Raw genomic sequence first — 21557 nt, forward strand, 5'->3', positions numbered from 1 at the left:
AGACTAAATTATACTATGCTGAATAAAACAAATTTGGGCTTTATATTCCATGTATGTTTTCTTAACTTTTAAAAGGTTAAAAAGAAAAGGAAGTAACAGATACCAACACTACTAAGAAGCATATGAGCAACATGGTAATACAGAAATGAAAATCCCTTCTGGGGTAACCATGGTAAAATTTAAGAAACATCTCCTATTCTGTCAGAAGCAAGTTATGATAAGAAAATATTAAAAATAAACAGGAATACTTAATACATGTTGGGACTTTTCAGTCAAGATTTTTGACTAATAAAGAAAAAGAACAGGCTAGCCCTAGAATTCAATTAATTATGCATGCAATGGTTTTACACATTTCACCTAAAGAAACCAAGATTAAGAATCAAATTTTATGTTGTCCCATCTATGACTCTGCATAGTAATGATGTCCGAATAGACACCAAAACACTGAAGGCTTAATTTTAAACTACAACTAGAGAAATTTAACAAGAGACAGAAGACTGAGATCTTAATTTTACAATGAAATAGTTCAATCATGATTATTTACATGCATATTGATGTTAATTAATATTCTAGTTTTCTACTTTTGGTATGTGGGCAACCAAGATTTACAAGTACAGCTAGACTCTGAAAAGCTGAGATTCATGTATCTTTATGTTAGTAGGGAGAAGAGTAAACTAGGCAAGTTTTAGTTGAAATTTAGAAAACAAAACCAGCATTTTTCCCTCGTTTAAGCTTCTTGGTACTGGGAATGAACCCAGGAAAAGCACATACTCAACACTGTGTTATGCATCTATTAAAAGAGTAACTAATTTTTGTACAGTAACTAAGGCTCACATTTCACAAGTCAATAAAATCTTTAAAAAAGCAAATGCATTTCAAGTGCCCTGTGTATATAACATTTTTCCTCATAAAAAAATTAAAATTCCCAAACCACAAAGTGAAGAACTGTTTATCAGATACAATGCACTAGAGTTGAACATTTTTGTTGCAGCCATTCATAGACACAATAAAGATGAGTAGCAGTTTGTTATTTTACATGTTCCTAGGGAAAGTCAACACTCAAAGAAAAACAATTGTTTGCTTCTATCAGTGCTACTTTCGATTTCAATAATTTTATACTTTTCAATCTTCTTATTTATATTTAACACCAAATAAATTTATTTTTAAACCAGTGGTGCAACGTTTATTTTTAGAGTCACACTTCTACACTTATTTTTTTTCAAAGGTTCCAGGGTAATATTTTTATTTTTAGAACTAGGGTATAATCATAACATTCATTTCTAACCTGACTGCTTTTTATTAACTGCATCATTACTTAACAAAGAATACAATTAAGCAGTTTTAATAGATGTTTATAGTATAATCAACCTGCCTAGTAACTTGCAGTCCTATCATTGCTAATCGTGAAAACAAAATGGGCACTATCAAGCACAACCGTAAATACAGCTAGCATGGTACTTAGCATATGGGTGGGAGCTTATACTTGGGAGCCTTCAAGATTACATTCAAGATCATCTAGTGATTCTAAACAAATCAAAATGGCACAAGAGATCAGAGCAAGTCACGGGATGACAAAACTTTATAAGACAAAGGAGGAAAGCCCTTTAGATGTTTATAGAATACAAATGCAATTATCATATTACTCAGAGTCTCAAGTATTTCAGTGCAGGGCAGAGAAGAGTTTCACTAAAGGAAACAAAAATCACCAGAATTTGTGATATAAAAGCAAAGACTACTGCAGGTAAAATCTTTCCTTTCAAAGGCTGTCTTTCAAAATAGGTCATTTTAATCAATTAGAACTGAAAATATTTCAGCAATGTAAGATCAATATTTAAAAAAACAAAACCAAAAGAAACCGGTGTATGCTTGTATGTGTTTGTGTGCACCAAGTATACATGCAGGTATGTATGGAACCTAGAAGAGGACACTGGCTGGATATCTGGAACAGGAGTTAAGGTGACCTGAGCCACCCATGGGGGCCAGAAACAGGTCTAGATCCTTGGCAAGAGCGGTAATCTCTCTTAAGAGCCATCTCTCTAATATTATTAAGTCTGTGAATAAAAATAATGACTTTAAATATAAAAAATTTCCCTTTTCCATCAGGATCTGGCTCACAAAATCTAAACACAAAGAACCTTTCATAATATATTTAAATTTCTTCCATATCTAGGAAATATAAAAAATTTTTGAATTGTGCAATTTGAAATGTAACATGACTATATTTAAGCATATGTTCATACATAATTGCCCTATCAGAGAACTTTCACATCAGATAGTGGTATTGAATGAGTGACATACAGTCCGTTTTGAGTAACCCTGAACTAAACTCTGAACTTGATGATGCATCGTTACACCGCACCTTCAGGGGGGCTTTGACGCCATTACACAATTCACATGCAACATGTAATAGAAGGTGGTAGAGACCTGAGAGGATACATGATAAAATCCCATGTAAATAAACTATCATAAACCTCTTAAAAATTTCATTCTTCAGCCTAAGTCCCTTTGGGAAGTAAATCAAGACTCTTAAAAAATTAGTAACAGGGACTGGAGAGATGGCTCAGCGGTTAAGAACACTGACTGCTTTTCCAGCAGATCACTCAGATCTCTCAATTCCCAGCAGCCGTATGGAAGCTCACAACTGTATGTAACTCCAGTATCCAATACCCTGACACAGACACACATGCAGGCAAAACACAAATGCACACAAAATAAAAAATAACTGTTAAATACTGAAATAATAAAGCAAATTCTCATAACTAAAATTTGCAGTGAGCTGAACAAAACCCATCTATAAGGTGAACTGTTCAAGGTGATATTGAATAGTGACAGATTTTACTAATTTGAGACTATCAAAAATTTTAGTTCTTTATGGCAAACCCTGGAGCAGGAATTCAGTGATTCAATAAATCATATCTAAAAGACTACATGCAAAGAAAAGCTGATCATTCTCAGAACTGATGAATTTAAATAGGTAAGCCTATGAGACCACACACACACTCAGTATGTCAGCAGTTCCTTCTACACCTCCATTTATTCCTACAAATCCCTACACTGTCCAAGCAGATTTTCTTTCACTTAAATAAACAAAGTATTACACATATCACATGAGCCATACTGAAATTTGTTAACTAGTCCTGAAAGGTATTTTTAAATGCCACATATTAATATGCTAATTAATGCAAACAAGAATACTTTCCTTTTCAAAAATCTTAAAACATATTTAGGGATCCCTCTAAAATGTGAACAGCAGATCTAGCCAAATACAAAAATGTACCAACAATGAATGCACATAGTGTATGCAATTTGGATGACACTTTGAACCAAATTGTGAAAATAAACAAAAGCTCCTAAAAGTAGACTTCTGTATTAGTCAGCCCACTCTATAAATTGTATTCTACTGAGAACAACTATTTTATTCTAAGCAAAGACTATGATACACTATTGGTTTGGTAATGATTTTCCCCTCCTAAACATATCAAATTAGTTACATTCTTCCTCAGAAGAACAGCCTGCAAATAGAAAAAAGTGTTTTTGTCTTCTAAGTGATTGTGTGTGAGTGGGGAGGGGGATGATGGAGGGCTGGCAGTGGTCAAGTCTTTATTTAAATAATTCAAGTACAACCAACAGGAAAATTTCTCCATACTATACATCATTAAAAATAAAAACTCAAATAACTTTTCAGTATTTTTAACTTTCCTTTCTAGGCAATCTTCAGAATAGTCAGTATCTTTACAAAATGTATTTTTTTCTAAGTTAAAACCACAAGTGTTGTTTTTTTAAATGTCACTGGTGTTTTTACATATAAAAAAACAATAAAATCAGCTTAAAATAAATTTATTGTACAATACAAAAAGTAGGCATACTAGAAAATAAAGGTACATTATTAAATATACAAAGCAAATGAAGAAAGCTCAACAACACAAATGTTTTAATCCAAACACTAAGATAAAATGCACAACATTTATGCTAAAAACAAAATATTTTAGGAATATGCATTTCAAATGAAATGTTAATGATGGCAAAAAAACAGGAAAAAGAAAAGTATGCTATTATGTAAATGCTTGAATATCAAGAATCAATAATGGCAGGAAAAATTAAACCCAACAATCCTGGGTACTTCTCAAAGAACTTTATTTGAAAAGAGATTGAGAATACTGAAGGAACTGAGCTGCACCTGCAAACTGGCAAAGCTTTCCTTTCCTTTTCTGTCTGCAGACACTCACAATATCTTACCCCTTCTTACACTAATATCTTCCTATACACGCTTCTGAATGCTTGTTCATAACAGTGTTCTTTAAACACAGCAGCTGACTTAATCCCACTTCATATTTAAGTGTGCATTTGAGCATTCACAGAATTTTATATACCAAGTGCCACAAATTAACAGTCACTTTGACATTTACACAAATATGCACACAATATGAATTTTTTGTAAAGCAATTATTTTGTAAAGTAGAGCCAACTTCTGAATGAAACAGCAAATTTTAAGTATAGAGAATGGAGGGAAAAAACAAAAATCTTCTAATTAAGGCATTCAATGACCTAAATAACAAATGGCCCTGGGTACAACTAAAAGAAATGTTCAATGTCCGCAGCAGGGGCAGTGGCAAGACTTTTGAAGCATCCAGTTAGGAAATGCATCTGGACACTGGAGCAACAGCAAAACCTTTCCTGAAACTCACCATGTAATCATTTAAATATGATATTTAATACTTAAATCAGGTTTTTAGGTAGCACTTCTGTGAAGAAACTCCTTTTCTTAATGTTGTAATTTCCAGTCTCAAAACAGATCAGGATTTCTCTGTACTTTCTTATTTAGTATTTGTATCAGTGAAATTTTTTTCTGTGCTGTATTTACTTTGACAGAACCTACCCTACTATGTATACATCATAATTCTAAAAAGATATACAGCTTTTATTCTCAACCACTTGCCTAAAATTTACAAGTTTAAAATAAACTTGAAATTGTGAGAAACAAGATACATGGATGAAAAAAAATGTAAATAAATTCTACAGAACTTTAATATTACTTTGCCAAGACAGATTTTAAAAATATGCATAATTGCTCTAAACTGAATTAAATGGAATATGGTTCTCTTGAAAACAAGTTTTGATTCTCAATATTGCATTTTAAAAACAAACAGAAGCATTCAGATTTAACAAATACTTTAGTTGCATAAAGTTAAACTAAATTCATTCCATAAGTACTCTAATAAAAGTTTGAAAAGAACAAAATTCATGAGATGTCATAATTTATCACAAAATAATATTCATTAGCACTTATGAAACATAATAAAATTACTAAAAGCTAAAAAACAAAATTTATCATTCATACTTAAATACATCAAAAAATTACATGAATAACATGAAAATACAATCCATTTTGAAGATATTTACTTGTCTCCTTTTCTGAGCAACTAACCATTATAGCTTTTTAACAACAGAACACACCATTCTCACACATCTGCAGTTCTTTGGCTGGACTGTTTCAGTGAAATGTGAAACACTCCTAATACATGTGATTCTCACAGAACAGAGGACTTGCAAAACAAAACAAAGCTACATTTTAAAGTATTTCATAAAATTTAACTGCATTTTAAATACTCAGAGCCAATCTATCACTGTAACTGGCATATGCATATATGCTAATTTTATAATCTACTGCTCTTTTAAAAATAATTTGGATTACTTTGCCTTTTTAGTTTTGTATTTAGTATGGAAGTACTTTCTACTGTCCTTACCAATATCCCATAGGATAGGATAGGATATATAACTGGAAAAGAAAAACCAAATCCAACAATACTTTCAATTTAATACATAGGTTTTAGAACTAAGGACAATGTGGTTATCTATCTGGTTAAAATTATAATGAAATTAAAGAAATTGTATTTTCTTTCAGTTTTTAAAATAAAGCACATTTGCTTTATTTGTAATTGATCTAAAAATTAACAAATCTTTATATTTCTTTATACAAAGATTACAGCAAAAAATTTTTTTTTAAGTTTTATGGCTCCAGTACCCTAGGTGGTTGACAATGAAGAACTCGAATAAATACTTAGTTTGGAGGGGAAAAAAACCTAAGGATGTTTCCGCAGTTAAAAGAAGAAAAATTTTGCAGCTAGAGCCCATGTCTTTAGCTTCTCTCCCCCAGACTCTCCATTCTATACACTACAGTTGTAGAGGTGTCCTCACTTGACTCAGGTGACACTTTTTTCCACACTGTGTCTTTTAAAGCAAGTTCTTGCTGGAGACTCTCATAGTCCAATGGTCCAAAGGAATGCTAGTTGTTCAAGCAACATACACAATTTATTAGTGCACTTGAGTGATGAAAGGTCCAAGCTATAAAATGGTATTTTTCAATGAAAGTTATTAAGATCCATTAATATCTTTACCCACCACCATTTGACATCTTCTTACATGTTATTCGTGTTGATTGGTAGGAAATTTCCTACACTGTCAGCTTTTCAAAGTTCTCAAATATTATCGAAGGTTACTCTGACTGAAACCAACACAAATTTAAGCTGGCACTTACAAAGATGTACTCAGTACATATTAAAATTATTACTTGTAAGTGCTTTTCTAATGTACTAGGTAATCTTATTCTTCATGTGGGGTACAAAGGAATGTTATTAAATTTCAACAGCAAGTCCTTTGGTCCAATGAAAAAGAAAATTAAATCCTGATCTTAAAACTAAGCTCTATAACCAAAAAATACTTAAACATAATGAGGCCACAAACCGTGATAATAAACAAGACCTTAAGGGTATTTAGCATGAGTACTAGAGCTTCATTGCTTCCGTCAGCACTATGTCAGTATGTTCTGGAAAAAGTGTTTTGTCTTCAGTGGCCTTTTTGTTATTAAGTTTAATGTACCTTTCCATTTACATATCCATCCACAAAGTATCACTTAATTCCAAACAATTACTGATAAATATTAAGAGTAAAAACAAGGTTTTAAAAATTAGATTCACAGTACATAAAATCTTCCAATATCTCCTTTTAATATAATCAATTATAAAACAAGTACATAAAGCAGCAGAAACCAGCACTCCTAAACTATTTCCAGTTTAAATATATATATATAAAAGATTACCTACATCGTAGCTACTTGAAATATAAATGTCAACACCTTATTTATTTGAAATTGGCAATGACATGAGACTGTTAACAAACTGGTTTTACTTAAGCAAGCGAGTCTACTTCCTTTGTCTTAGAGAACAATGGAGAAGAATCTAAGAAAGGACTGGCTTACCCTTTGATCACCACCTTCTCTCCGAGGATCAAGTTTTTTTGCAAAGTGTCTCAAATTATCATAGTTATGGAAGTTACAGAGAGAAACAAGATCCTGCAAAAAGTTACAAAGAATATATTTAAGAAATCAGCTAGTCACTGGCTGTATTTATTCATATTCCAACAAATTATGCTTATACTATGCAGCTTCACTACTGTCTCCTAGCAACCACAATGCCAGCTAGTCAAACAACCCAATGAGTAAGGAAGAGGAATGACACCAGGATAAGACATGAACATAAAGGCTCAGTTACTCAAACTATTATTTTCTATAACATAGGATTTTTAACAGGTCACATGAAGGCAAGCTATGTAAAACAACTATAAAAATACCATAAAATTTATCTCTTAAAAATCACTTATCCAAAATACAGAGCCATTTTCTAGATTATAAAATATTGAAGTTTGAACAGTAATCAGAATTTCAACTGGGGAGCCTACAAATGTGCAGTACTCCACTGGGACTCTGGGAAGTAATAAATGAAAATAAACACAAAAGTTCAATCATTAGCAACAATTAGTTGGTAACAAACCATTAAGCTAAAAGTAAAAGCACATAATTTTTAAAACTTCATTTTTATTTACAGCATAACCCAATTGTTATAAGAGGTTTGAATTTTAATTCTCTATTGCTGAGTTCTTAAAAACTGAAAATAATTTATAATCTGGGAAAGTAACACACTAAATCAGTTAACAGCATTGTCTGCTCTCCCAAAGAAACCAGGTTTGATTCTCAGCTCCCACATGGCAGCTCAAAACTATGTGCAACTCCAATTCTAGGGATATGACACTTTCTTCTAGACTCAAAGGTCACAAGTTGCAGAACATATACACGCCAGCAAAATACCCAAACACATACAATAGTTAAAAAAAAATAAACACAGACAATATTCTGAAAGGAAACTAAATGGAACCCATTTTTAGAGGTAATTTGAAGCTTCTCTACAACCACCTCTAATGCCATAGACAGGAAAAGTACCAAGGGGATTAAAAACCCCTACATAAAATAGGTAAAGGAGGAAATCAGTTTGTATGCCCCACCCCCTTCCACTAAGAAAATTTGCTTACATGACAGAAGTGAATTCCCTTAACACTGTTGCCCATCTTGTCAAGAGGAGGAGACCAGCACATCATGCCCATGACATTGGGGACAACTAAAAGAATACCCCCAGCAACTCCAGATTTTGCAGGAAGACCAACCTAAAATTAATTTAATAAAAGGTATTCAAATAAATATTTTAATAAATAAAAAAATCACATTTGAGAACTGTTTCACAACAATGGCATGTGTAAGACCAATTTTGACAACCTGAGTTCAATCCCTGGGACGTATATGGAAGGAAAAAACAACTGACTCCACCAAGCTTTCCTCAGACTTCCACAGGGTACAATGATACTTCCAACCTTCCCGTTCCAATAAGTGAGAAAATAATTCCCAACCCTTCACCTTCCCCCACCCTGAAATAAACAAATGTAAAAATATTTTAAGTGTATATCCAAATAAGTTCATTTCTACATTAAAAGTATTGTATAGATATGCATTAATATATTTATAATAAAATAAATGAGGTTCAAAGGAGCTTGGAATACAGTGGAATATCAGGAAAAAACTGAAAGACATTTTGTAACTTAAAGTATTTGAATCTGAACTATGAGACTATGAATGTTATTTTACAGAGCTGTATTTTCTAATGATGTCAAAAAAGCCTACTGATTCTAAATATAATAGTCTTCTAAAATATTTCATAAATAAATAATAATGAAGAATTGCATCTTTGTAAGATTTTTAGTAGTGTATTGTTAGAGCAATAGATAAAGGTTAATACAAATTAATCCCCTTCAAAAAGCTTAAATTTTTATCATGTAAGATCAGGTGTCATTTTATAATTATGATAAAGATTAGTCATATATTCTTAATTATCAAAGGGGAATGATAAATAACATGAAATCTACTTCTCTGCTGAACTATATCTAAAAACTGCAGGGTCTGCAAAATGGCTCAGTATAGTAAAGTTGCTGGACACTAAATACGATGGACAAAGTTCAATCCTTAGAACCAAGGTGAAGGCATCAAAGCATGCACCAACATACACACAAATGTATGAAAAAGACAAATTTCTTAAAAACAAAAAGCTTACAAAAACAATTTATGGAAGGGCATTATGAGTTAACAACATAAATAAGATCAAGTAAGAAATGTCTACATATTTCACAAGTGCCAAATACACAAAGCTTAAAGAATATTTTCAAATGGAGAAATCTGTTGAGAGAGAGAACATTTTAAGTCTTATAATTATATACTCTTAAGCAAAAACTCATCTGTGTCTTTTCTGAGTTTAAGGACTTCTTGAAATATAAGCCACCACAATGAAAACCACAGCAAGTTGGGACTAACCTTGTATCATGAAATGCCTTCAGTAGAGTGGTGACGCTTTATAATTAAAAGTGACTGAATTTTTAAGGACACCTTGCATACTATTTAATTCTATTCCTTATTCATTTGTAACCAATTAACCTTGGAAACAAGTCTCTCTCCAAATATAGTAGATAGCTTTAGAAGCGAAGTTCAAGCTGCATTTTTAAAAGTGACAGTCTAGACTAGATCCTTACATGAGGAAATTAATCAGCAATTACTTACATGGAAGGCAAACTGCCCTGAGAAATCGTACATGCCACAGGAATGCATCAAACTCAGGGTATTTCGAACTGCCTCAGGACTGAGGACTCTTTCACCAGTGATTGGGCAGAAGCCGCCATTAGCCAATGTTGCAGCCATCACACTGGCCGATTCACACGTCACTTCAATGGAGCACAGCTAAAAGTAAGAAAAAAAACTGGTATGGAAATTTAGGCTTATGGATTTTATCTCGCCTGCTTTCTATGACAATCTATTTTACCTGATATCGCCTACAAATCTGAAATATGGCTTCAAAAGGAATGATTTTTTACTCTAAATTTGATGACATTTCTAAGATTACAACTGACAAAAGTTCTAGACATTTTAAGATTTATTTAGATTTGTGAAAATTTATAATATTTTGGTGACTGAATTAGATGAAAAAGAGCCAAAGCACACTAAGCTTTGTTTACTACTCTATACAGTATTCAAACTTGTTTAAATATTAATGTTTTCTATCCATCATTGTTAATGTAACAGTGAAAAGTAAGCCATAACATCTTCTAAGATAAAGCAACACACATCAACATTATGACATACAGTTTCAGCATGAAAAATGATCACTAACTGTATGCCCACAGAGGAGGTGGGGGATAAGATAATGATAATACACTTGACATTTCACCTATAACAAAGCTTATCATTCCACAGCAACAGAAAAAGAAAGAAATAGTCAAGTCAGACTGAGTGCTCCATGACCCTATACAATGCTACCCTTTAAAGCCCCTATCATCAATATTCATTTATTACTTATTGTAGACAGCAGACACAACATAACAAACAAAAAGGGAGGGCCTAGGCAGAATGAAATTTTTGAATTTAAATGCCAGAAAAATAACAAAAATGAAAGGTGAGGGTGTAACAAAGTCCTGAGTTTGGTCTAAGCACTGAAACATAACATCAACAGTATTAACAATTCATCTTACAAACTCAAATTTACCCAAAAACCTAAAATAATATTACTCCATATTTTATTTTCAATTACTGGCTTTCCTAACTGCATAATCAAGTAGTTATACTAGCCTACAGAGCAAAGACTTAGTAAATCTAAAAGAAAGATTTAGCCAGGTATGTTCGCACACACCTTTAATCCCAGCACTGAGCAGATCTCTGTGAGTTGGGGCTAGCCTGTTCTACATTTTGAGTCCCAGGCCAGCCAGCCCTCATCTCAAAACAGAGAGGAGGGAGAGTCCCATTATCACTGCCTGAGTAGAGAAATGCTTGCAGAAACGAAAGTTAAATTCCCATCATCATTTGCCAATTTATGCTTAGTATTAATCAAATTTTGCTTGTCATAAAATAGTCTCTTAACAGGACAAATGCCAATTTAAGAATGATTTCCTGATACCTTGATGTTCACTTAGCTAAATTCACTTCTCCAAAGAAGAGAGCACCTCTATAGCTGTCTCTTGATTTCTGTACTAAAGAATCAAAACTTCACAATACACAGTAGTACTATTTAAACTATAATAGTCAAAATTATATATGTGTTTTATTGGCTAGAGTAAAACAAGTGACAGTTTAGAGAAGTCATACATATCTCAAGCTATGTTCAATGTTGTACTTGCTGGTGTATGAAATAGGGCTCTGTTTTCAAACAGGTCACCATTGAACTGAATTTTGTATGGATAGAGCAGATTTGCAGTACTACATTCACACTGAGTAAATGTAAATCTAGGACCTGTAGTTCCATCAAATTTAATTACCAACCTTTGATAAACATCTTATAAGGATACTAGAAAGTTAAAATCAAAGCGCTTTTATAAGTCAAGACAGACACAAAGTAAACTAGAAACTTAAATATAGTCTATACATATTCCTATTACAACTTGGATTAGGTAAAAATACATGGGGAAGGGAGGAATTTCAAAAAAGCTGTACTAAACAAGTAACTGTACCATAGGAAATTATGTGTGTGGGATGCTCCCTAACATGACACAAGTATGAAAAACTCTTAAGAGGAACACACATACTTCGTGACACGGCAGGCATGTGCTTAACTATTCTCAGTGCCAATTAAACCAGGATCAAGAAGATGCAGTAAGAGAAAATGGTAAGATAGCACAAAAGAATGACACTGTGAAATGCTGAGTCAGTGTTTCTAAGACGTCTATATTTTATGTATTTATAAAAATAAACTACATATCAAGAGTAAAACTTACCTGGAAATAAAAATCTAGTATCCCAACCATGTCGGTGCCTTCTGGAAAGCACTGAAAAAAGCAAAATCCAAATACAGAAAAGCAATTAAAATTCAGGCAAACAAAAACACCTAAGAAAATACATCAGTTTAAGATGTAAAAAATGTAGCCGGGCGGTGGTGGCGCACGCCTTTAATCCCAGCAGAGGCAGGCGGATCTCTGTGAGTTCAGGCCAGGCTGGACTAACAGCCTCCAAAACAATACAGAGAAACCCTGTCTCGTAAAACCAAAAAAAAAAATAATAATAATAATAATAATAAAGATGTAAGAAATGTTTCATTTCATATCAGATTAGTATGGAATCCATAGAGCATAAATATAAAATAAAGTTACATCATGTTATATAATCCTTAAGAAAAAAAGAATAATCTGTAGTTTATCATCATACTTAACCAGTCTCAAGTTTAATCAACACTAGTCAGACACTGCATTTCAAAAATAAAATGCAAACTTCAACCAGAATTTACACTAATATTTGAATACTACCAGACACATAAAACCAATTCAATGTTAACATGAGTAATTTCTAACAACTGACTCAAGAATGCTTTCAAAAACTTCTCCCTTTACATAATTAAAAGCTATTGTTGAGCTCTTAGATGTCATTTCAGTAAACATAACTATGAATAGAAATAAAAATGTAAAAACCTTCTTTTCTTTTAAGTAATATCCTATTGCAAAATTTCGGTCTCCACTTTCTCGTTCAGACTGAAACCTGAAAGAAAAAAAATGGCTTAACTTTATGACTGCTCTAGCAAAACACAGTATAAAGATGGTGATCTAACACTCAGGACTGCAGTTTGTCTCGTTTCTCTCAATAAAACAGTTACGCTACCTTGGTTCTGTTTGAAAGAATTGACATGAACTCATCCTTTCTAAACTTCATACATTCTGAATGAATAACTAAAACAAACAGAAAGTTTGTCAAACTGTCTTGTAGAGTCACAAAGGCACAGTATGCTGAGGGAACTGATGGAATTTTGGTGCAGTGTCACATAAAAAAGAACCCTGAAAACTCACTGGATAAACAGTGGCAAATGCCTAAAGCAGAACAAGTACAAAAGTATGAAAGGATGGCTAAGATCTGATGCATCTGGGAAATGGTTTATGGAGAATAATGGAGGACCAACAAACTGTCAGAACCCAGGACAATTTTGGGTGTGTTTGTGTGTTGGAGATAGGGTTTCTCTGTATAGTCCTGGAACTTGCTTTGTAGACCAGGCTGCTCTTGAACTCAGAGAGCTGCCTGCCTCTGCCTCCCAAGAGCTGTCAAATATTTTGTAATGTGTGTGTCTGCCTGGATATATGTGCTTGGCCTCCATACAGGCCAAGAGGGCATCATGCCCTGGAACTAAAGTTGCGGATGGTTGTCAGCCACTATGTGGGTGTTGGGAACTGAATCCAGGTTCTCTGGAAGAGCAGCCACAGATCTTACACATGAACCATCTCTCTACCCTGGGAATCATATTTTTAGAAGTATTAAATGTCAAAACTGCACAGAAAACACATACATGCTGGAAGACTTTTAACCAAGTTTCCTTGTCAGATATGTATTTTGAAAGTATAACAGACACTGGTTGGGGAAAGGGAAATAAAGAGGATCGAGTGATAGATACAACAGACTACTGGAAGGAGAGATGAAGAAGTCTGCAGTTAAGGAGGAGGGATACAAAAGGTGGTCTGTAATCAAACATTCATATAGCTGGCCTAGTCTGGCACAGGAAACAGACTGGGTGAAGTCTCGCCTAAAGATCTTTGTTAACATTTTACACAGAGATCCCTAGAAGAGAATGATTTATCATGCAGACGGATTACACTGTATGTTGAAAGATCAACCTAACAGATTCCAGAGGCAGAATAATATTTCTGCTGAACAGCAGCAGACCTAAGAGTGACACTCAGTATTATTTACATGGACACAGTACTTCCAACATTTCTATGGTCTGAAAATAATAAATATGGAAAAGCTCTTACCTCCATTTCTCCCTCCTTTCCTTCCTGGCACTAGGGAATGGATGAGGACCTCAGGCATTTTAGAGAAGTGGCCCATCAATGACCTATTTTCCCCAGCCCTCCTTTGACTTCTTATTCTGAGATAGCTTTGCTAAGTTACCCAATCTATCCTTAAACTTACTCTGCAGCCAAGGTAGGCTTGAATTTAGCAATCCCATGGACTGAGTTTCCAGATAATCTAGGATTTACCTGTGCCAGTAGGCTGTTTGGTATCTAATGGGGAAGTCCTATGTATATGTCAATAAAGCACTGTTGGCCAAAAGGGAAACAAGATAGGTGGGACTAGGAGTCGAGGAATACTCTGGGAAGGAGAAACAGAGGAAGTCACGATGTAGCCCGCCAGAGAAGTAAGATGTCTGGAACCCCTTTCTCCGGTAAGAGAAATACTTAGACGGGTTAAATACTTAAGTCAGAGCTAGCCAGTAAGAAACAAGCAAGGCCAACAGCTTCATAATCAATACAGCGTCTTGTGTGTTATTTGCAGACTACAACGTGGCAGAGCCCAGGCAACTGGTGGGGAAAAACCAAAGCGGCAAGGAAAAGGCTTCACTCAACAGGTATCCCTTAAAAAACAAAACACAAAAGCCTTAGCTTATTGAAGAACACAAAAATTCTTCATGAGAACCCAAGAAAGCTGCCTGGAAAAAGTTAAGTTGGGGTAGCAGCACCTCAAAAGAAAAAAAAACCTGTCTGTCCCTGCTCTGTAAAATAGGTAACTTGAGCCTTCAAAAACAATTGAATAAACAAAATTACAATCCCACAAATTAAGAATTTAAACGCAAAGGGTCTGGAAACTAAAGTGTTCTGCTTTAGAAACTAACACAGAAATAAAATTTGTTCCTAAAAATTATGAATGCCATAAAACAATATTCAGACATTTTATAAAATCATTCATGTCCTGTTCTTGAATGTATCAGTGGTAATATGATTATGTATGATAACTGGGGGCTGGAGAGATGACATAGTGATTAATAGCAATTGCTACTCTTGCAGGGATCAGACTGGCTTCCTTAGATGGCTCACAAGGCTCCAGAGGATCTGATGCCCTCTTCTGGCATCCAGTCACCCCAACAAAGACACACACATATATATCTTTAAAAAATGTATATACACACCCACTCCTATAAAAGAACAGACCGGGGAGATGGTTCATTTGGTTAAGTGACACTACCTCTAAGCACAAAGACCTGAGATCAGATTTTCAGACCCAACTAAAATCCCAGGCATGGTTGTGCATGTGCGCCTGTAACCCCAGTGCTGCAGAGACAGGGAGAGCCCAGAAACTCGCTGGCCAGCCAGCTAACATAGCTGAGTCAATAAGCTTCTAATTTAGTGCAAGACCTTTTCTCAAAATAAATAAAACCTAAATGTGGATGGCAATGGAGGAAATACACTCAACATCAACCTCTGACTGTCAGACATGCTCATATATAAGTTGACACCCTCACAAACACATACACAACACACAAGATTTTTAACAATGAAAAGAAAAACAGAGACAAAACATTCTTAAACATAAGTAAAAGACAGATATCTTTCAACTTTTTTAATAGACCAAAAATTTCAAAGAAAACAAACAAACAAACAAAAAACTGGGGTTAAAAAAAAATCACCTTAGCCAGGTACAGAGAAATGAGGTAAGACAAGTATTATAGCCAAAACCAAAATTAATTAAGTCCAGGTACTTTGAGATAAACTTGAGGTCCCTTTGAGTCTATGATTATCTTTATGATATTTATTAAAACTTTTGAAAAGCATTTTAAATGTTTCTCCTTGTTTAATTAATTAATTAATTTTTGTGCATCCATCAGTTCCCCTTCATTCCACATCTCCTCCCAGTCCCTCTCCCCAGCACCTACCACCCCCATCCACTCTTCTGCCTTTCTCTTCAGAAAAGGGTGGACCTCCCATGTACACCAGTCAGCCATGGCATTTCAAATTGAGGTGAGACTAGGCGCCTCATCTCTTATTGAGTCTGGATGAGGCAACCACTAGCAGGAAAGCATCCCAAAAGCAGGTAATGGAGTCAGAAACAACCCCTGTTCCCACTGTTAGGAGACCCAGAAGACCAAGTTACTCAACTGTAATATGTGTGCAGTGGGCCTAGGTCAGTCCCATTCAGGCTCTTCTGGTTGGCGGCTCAGTCTCTGTGAGCCCCTATGAGCCCCTATGAGCCTGTGAGCTCAGGTTAATTGATTCTGTGGTTTTCTAATGGTGTCCTTGATCCCTTTGGCTCCCATAATCCTTCCTCCCCCTCTTCCACAGGATTCCCTGCGGTCTGCCTAAGGTTTGGCTGTGGGTCTCTGCTTCTTTTAAATGTTTCTTTCAGGCAATTCAGACCTGACTAATTTCCCTCTAATGATCAAATTCTAAGTTACTAAACCATTCACTAAAGTAAGTTCTAGAGCCATAAGTAGACTGTGTGCATGTACCTAAGTAGCCTATGTGTGTACTTGAATGTCTAATTACCAGGTGAATTTAGGAAGTCTGATCAACTATAAAAGCCCAAACAACAAATCAGACACTCACGTTGCATTACTGAATCCAACATATTCATTACCAGCCATCTTATTCAAAAATTGCATCACCTAGAAACCAAATTAGGAGTATTAGTAACCAAAATTAAATACTTGAGGAATGTAGTACGAATGAATGATTGTGTTGTACTTACATAGTCAAACTTCTCAGCATTATTTACTCCTTGCTGCAAAGAAGTGAAAGGCAAGTATGTTAATACAAACACAACTAAGGTTAAGTACAAAGTTAATACAAAACAAACTTTAAATCGCTACCACTGTAATCAATGAACTGCACAGTACTTTTACATCTAAATCCTTCTAAAGTATCTTAGTATTTAAACTTTTGTACAAATCAAAACCCCTATGTTAAAAAAAAACAAAAAATTACAAAGGGAATATGTGTCTTAAGAATGTATTTACTAATCTCAGACAGAACACAAGTTACCCTGGAACCCCTTATCTTTCATAACAGCAAGTGGTTTGCTAAAATGTTAATTTCAGAGTTTCAAGAACATTTAAAAATTCACCCTTAAAATATAATTAATAACACATAAAGCATGATTTTCAATAAAGAACAATGTATTTTTGAAAAGCAAAGTCTAAATCAGTATTGAGTTAGAAAACTGAGTTGTTACAAAACTGACTCATCTTTTCTAATTCTAATATATGCAAAAGCTGGCTAGCATGGATAAAGTTCTACCCTCAGTAACTCTCTCACTGGTAACACTACTTGAGCTAAACACTGTTTACTTCATAGTTCTAAAAATCAACTTCAATTTTTTTTAACATTATGCCAATTCAGAGTGTGAAAGATGTATTGTTTCATTACTTCTAGTTCTGACATGTTATCTACCACAAATATTATTAGGAAAACGCCTGTGTAATGAAGATCAGTTCAAGTAGCCAAATGGTTTCATTTTACCTCGGCGAAGTTTACAAAGCAGTAAGCTGTAGATCTGAAATCAAACGTATTAATTGGTGATATGCACCCAATAGAAACAATACATCTCTAAATTTCTAAAACAGGATTCACATAAAATAATTTGACAACCATCTTATAAAGCAAATTGTTAAGAATCTACCCTCAAAGTCAGAGGCATTCTAATTTGGAATGTGGTTACATGGAGTTTTTCCAGAGTGTCATCTACTGAATAAACCAGGTCCGTCCTCCCTATACCGTCCTCCCTATAGGAAGTCAAGTTATGACTGACAAATATATAAAACCCTACAAATCAAGCTATCTAGAAAGTATAATCACACATGCATAACAATCAGCAATGGGAAGAAACACCAGAGTATGTCATCAAAATTAGACATTAACAAAACTTAAATAATATAAAAATAACTTAATGACAGTTACAGTATAACCCCTCTGTTACAATAGGGGTTATATATTTTCTGTAAAGCATCCTGACATTTTTAAACCTTTCTTATAATACACCAGAATGTAACTCCAAAGCTGTTCAATGAAAAATAATTAAAAGAAGAAATTACCAACTTCATTGAACTGTTGCGGTTGTCAAAATATTCCATAGATCCTAATGCTGTAAAATATGTAACAACATTTAAGCCACGAAAACCTTTTTAACCTTAGAAAAAGCACAAAAAAAAAAAAAAAAGCACAACTGTGTTGTCACATGGATAATCACTGGTCATACAACTAATCAGTATAAAATAAACAAGTTACATTAAACTTTCATTCTCTAACCTAAGCTGTACCTTGCAAAACTAATATGCTTTCTTTGTTGAATTATAAAATTTAATGTAAAAAACATTTCAACTCTAGATTTGGTCATATATTTGGTCTATTTTATGGCTTGCAAAAATTGAATTTTGCTTTGAAATTGTTTTTAAGAAGCAAATTTAGTTCCAACACTCAAGAGACAGAGGCAGGTGAGGTCGAGGCCAGCCTGGTCTATATATAGAGGGAGTTCCAGGACAGGCAGGATTACACACAGAGAAACCCTGTCTTGAAAAACCAAAAAAAAGAAAGAAATAACCTGTCTTTATTGTATTACTTATTGCATTTGGATTCTATTATTAAATAATGTTTTTAATACAGACCTGAAACGCCCTAGGCATATTTACATAAGTAGGGAAAAATAAACTGCCGAATGGTTACAATGACTAAAGAGTATCTCTTTCCCATATAAATGTAAAAGCATTTGATTAATGCTTGTTCTTATCTATCCTGAAAATCATGTTTAACTTGAATCTTTACAATTTAGTTGCCTCCATATCTTTTGGAAAGATTTCCTGTAACAGATGAGATCACATAGATGGGACCTAATTATAATATTGAAATGTTGAGTAAAAAGCTTTTGTGCAAAGCTCTTAGGAGAAAAACATATAAAGCAGATTAAATGTGCTCTGCCAAAGAAAAGGAAAACTGAAAAAAACCAAGATAATCAATTTGCTATGGCACAGTAAGTTGAGAGGGGTGAAAGAATAGACATAATAACTGAAGCAGGGAATGGGTAATTGAGGCTGGTCATTCCATCTGTTCATAGTAAAATGCTTGAAAGATAATGTTGACTTGCTAATCGTCTTGCACACTGATTTGTATAAGTATCTTTTAGAACATTTTCTTTGGTCTTCAAAATAATAACTGATTTTTAGTTCATATGCCACTTAATAGTTTCTAGTGACAGAATATGGTTAGAATTCTCACACCAAAGTTTATGAGAAAGGTTTCTTAGTGTCTGTATAGTCAATAAGCAGACTGACATGGAGCAAGGGTTCATCACGGCAGTGTTACTCAGTCCTTTACATACCTAGACCGATTCATAGGCTCAATATTACTAACTTCAGTACTTTATAGTACTGTCTCGTTAACAAACGAGACTTTTACCCTAGAGCAGTGAACTGTGATAAAATCTGGAACACATGAGATGGTCTGTCTTCTGGAAAAATGGGAACTACCTAAACTAAAAGCAAATTACTTTGAGAAGGGAACATAGAAAACACATATGGAAAGTAATATTCTTAAACTACCAATGCTCCTTGCCCCTTAGTTCTTCATGTACCACGGAGGGATAAATTTATTCCAGCATAAAGCTCACAGTACAAGCACTATTACATTCCGTGCTGTTTTAATTCTGAAAACATTCATAGAAATTTGCAGCAAATTGGAAGAATTTTAAAGAAATTAAACTGGACAAATATATTTTAAAATTTTAATCTATTTACTAAATGATTTTTAAAGTAAACCATGTAGTCTGGTTGAAAAGAGTAAAAGATTAATGCTAGAAAATTATAAAATTAAGTTCTATAAACATGTGTATTAAACTACAGAATTTATCTCTTGAAGGAAAAATGTAAGTGAAAATTTAATAAAGGTGATGGAGCTTTAATTCTATTAAAACAATTTAATATAAGTGCTAGGGAGGAAGTTCAGGGTACAAAGCTCACCTAGACCCACATCTTATGTTTGATACCTAACATCACAAAAAATAAGTAATTTGAAAGAATTAATTGTAACTATGTGGGAATATTTTAATATCTGATTTTACAACATAGTCATGAATGAATTCATAACTGTGCAACAACAAATATACTTGACAACACTGAAATGTTTCATTAAACAACCAGTATGTTAATCAATTATTATGACATATGGTCATAAAGAGTAGGCATGCAAGTCAATTAAATACTAGAGATCACAGAAGAAAGAGGCAAAGAGAGGTTATGGAAAATGGTTTTATAAAATAGTCTTGGTGCCACAGAAGAATCTCCAAAATTAAATATTACTAATTTACAAATTAGTATTAAAAGTAAAAAGTAACATTGTTCTAGATCTGGGTTTTAGGGCGTTTGAGACAGGGCCCTACTATTACCTCTGGATGGCCTAGAACTCATGATACACACACGACTGACATCAGACTCACAGAGATCCTGCTTCAGAGAACTGGGATAAAGACATGTGCCATTGTGCCCTGCTGATCTAGTATTTTTATAGAATATCTCTAAAAATAAAGGAACAGAACAATTAACTCAGTTGGAAAAAAAAAACTACCTTTCATTAAAAAAAAAAAGAAAAAGAAAAAGCTCCTCAAATGTATCTACTAATATAAACCTTACGTATTTAAGGCACTAAATTCCTGTGTTCTAAATGTGCCAAACCCAAGGCATCAGGTACTACGGTTGAAAAGTGACAGACCATCTGAGATGTGGATTTTACCGAGAAATCTGCCAGATTATGGCTAATGTAGCAAATGGAAAATAGCATACAAAGGAATTAAACTTGTCTTGAGTGTTTACAGAGCGACACTTTAAAATCACCAGTGTTGTAATTAAAAAATGTGATTGCTCTCTAATATGGGGTGGGGGGACATACGTAAGCAAACTTTTTAAATAAAACTTAGAATGACCACTAGAACAGACATAAATATAGAAAACAGTGTGGCTTACTACATTTCCAAAATTAAAATGCAATAGTGACAATCATTTTGCAATATGTTGCCCTCAAGTTTCCTTCCCCAATACTCAAGGCACCAGACTTTAACTTTTAAGATAAAAATAAGTAGTTTCTATCACTGAAAAACAAAAACATGAAATATGTCTTTTCATCTAAACGTAACTATCCCTCTTATTCTCATTCTTTCCTTTAAACCACACAATCACACATTACCATTATGAGATAAAACAGACTGTAACCAAGTATTCCCTTAAAGTCAGTAGCTACTAGGAGAAAAGCGAGTAAGAGTAACCCTTAATGTCTTTTAATTATGTGCATTTTAAGTGTAAAATTACATTTGTTTTTAAAAAGGTATTTACCTATATAGCTTTGCTTAAAATTTTAAATATTGGAGTTTTCCTATAATCTTAGTGGTTAAGAATTAATGCAACAGGTTC

The 21557-nt window shown here is 33.9% G+C and overlaps 1 protein-coding gene across 3 annotated transcripts in view; it reads right to left on the reverse strand.

The window, feature by feature from the left end:
• The window catches only part of Gls (glutaminase), a 64996-nt gene that overhangs the window by 18270 nt on the left and 25169 nt on the right, over positions 1 to 21557 (reverse strand). The window contains exons 8-15 of one of the 3 annotated variants that reach the window (XM_021235577.2): positions 16856 to 16888; positions 16714 to 16772; positions 12820 to 12886; positions 12133 to 12183; positions 9932 to 10108; positions 8362 to 8493; positions 7256 to 7348; positions 3822 to 6283 (exon numbers count right to left, since the gene is read on the reverse strand). In XM_021235577.2, the coding sequence (XP_021091236.1) occupies positions 6137 to 6283; positions 7256 to 7348; positions 8362 to 8493; positions 9932 to 10108; positions 12133 to 12183; positions 12820 to 12886; positions 16714 to 16772; positions 16856 to 16888 (759 nt within the window). In that variant the 3' untranslated portion in view covers positions 3822 to 6136. Of the gene's footprint in view, positions 1 to 3821; positions 6343 to 7255; positions 7349 to 8361; positions 8494 to 9931; positions 10109 to 12132; positions 12184 to 12819; positions 12887 to 16713; positions 16773 to 16855; positions 16889 to 21557 lie in introns of those variants that run through there. The other 2 variants (XM_040753663.1, XM_021235576.2) reach the window with 2 other exon arrangements.

The sequence above is a fragment of the Mesocricetus auratus genome, unplaced genomic scaffold, assembly GCF_017639785.1.
Source record: "Mesocricetus auratus isolate SY011 unplaced genomic scaffold, BCM_Maur_2.0 Super-Scaffold_100010, whole genome shotgun sequence".
In the NCBI taxonomy this organism is placed as follows: Eukaryota; Metazoa; Chordata; class Mammalia; order Rodentia; family Cricetidae; genus Mesocricetus; species Mesocricetus auratus.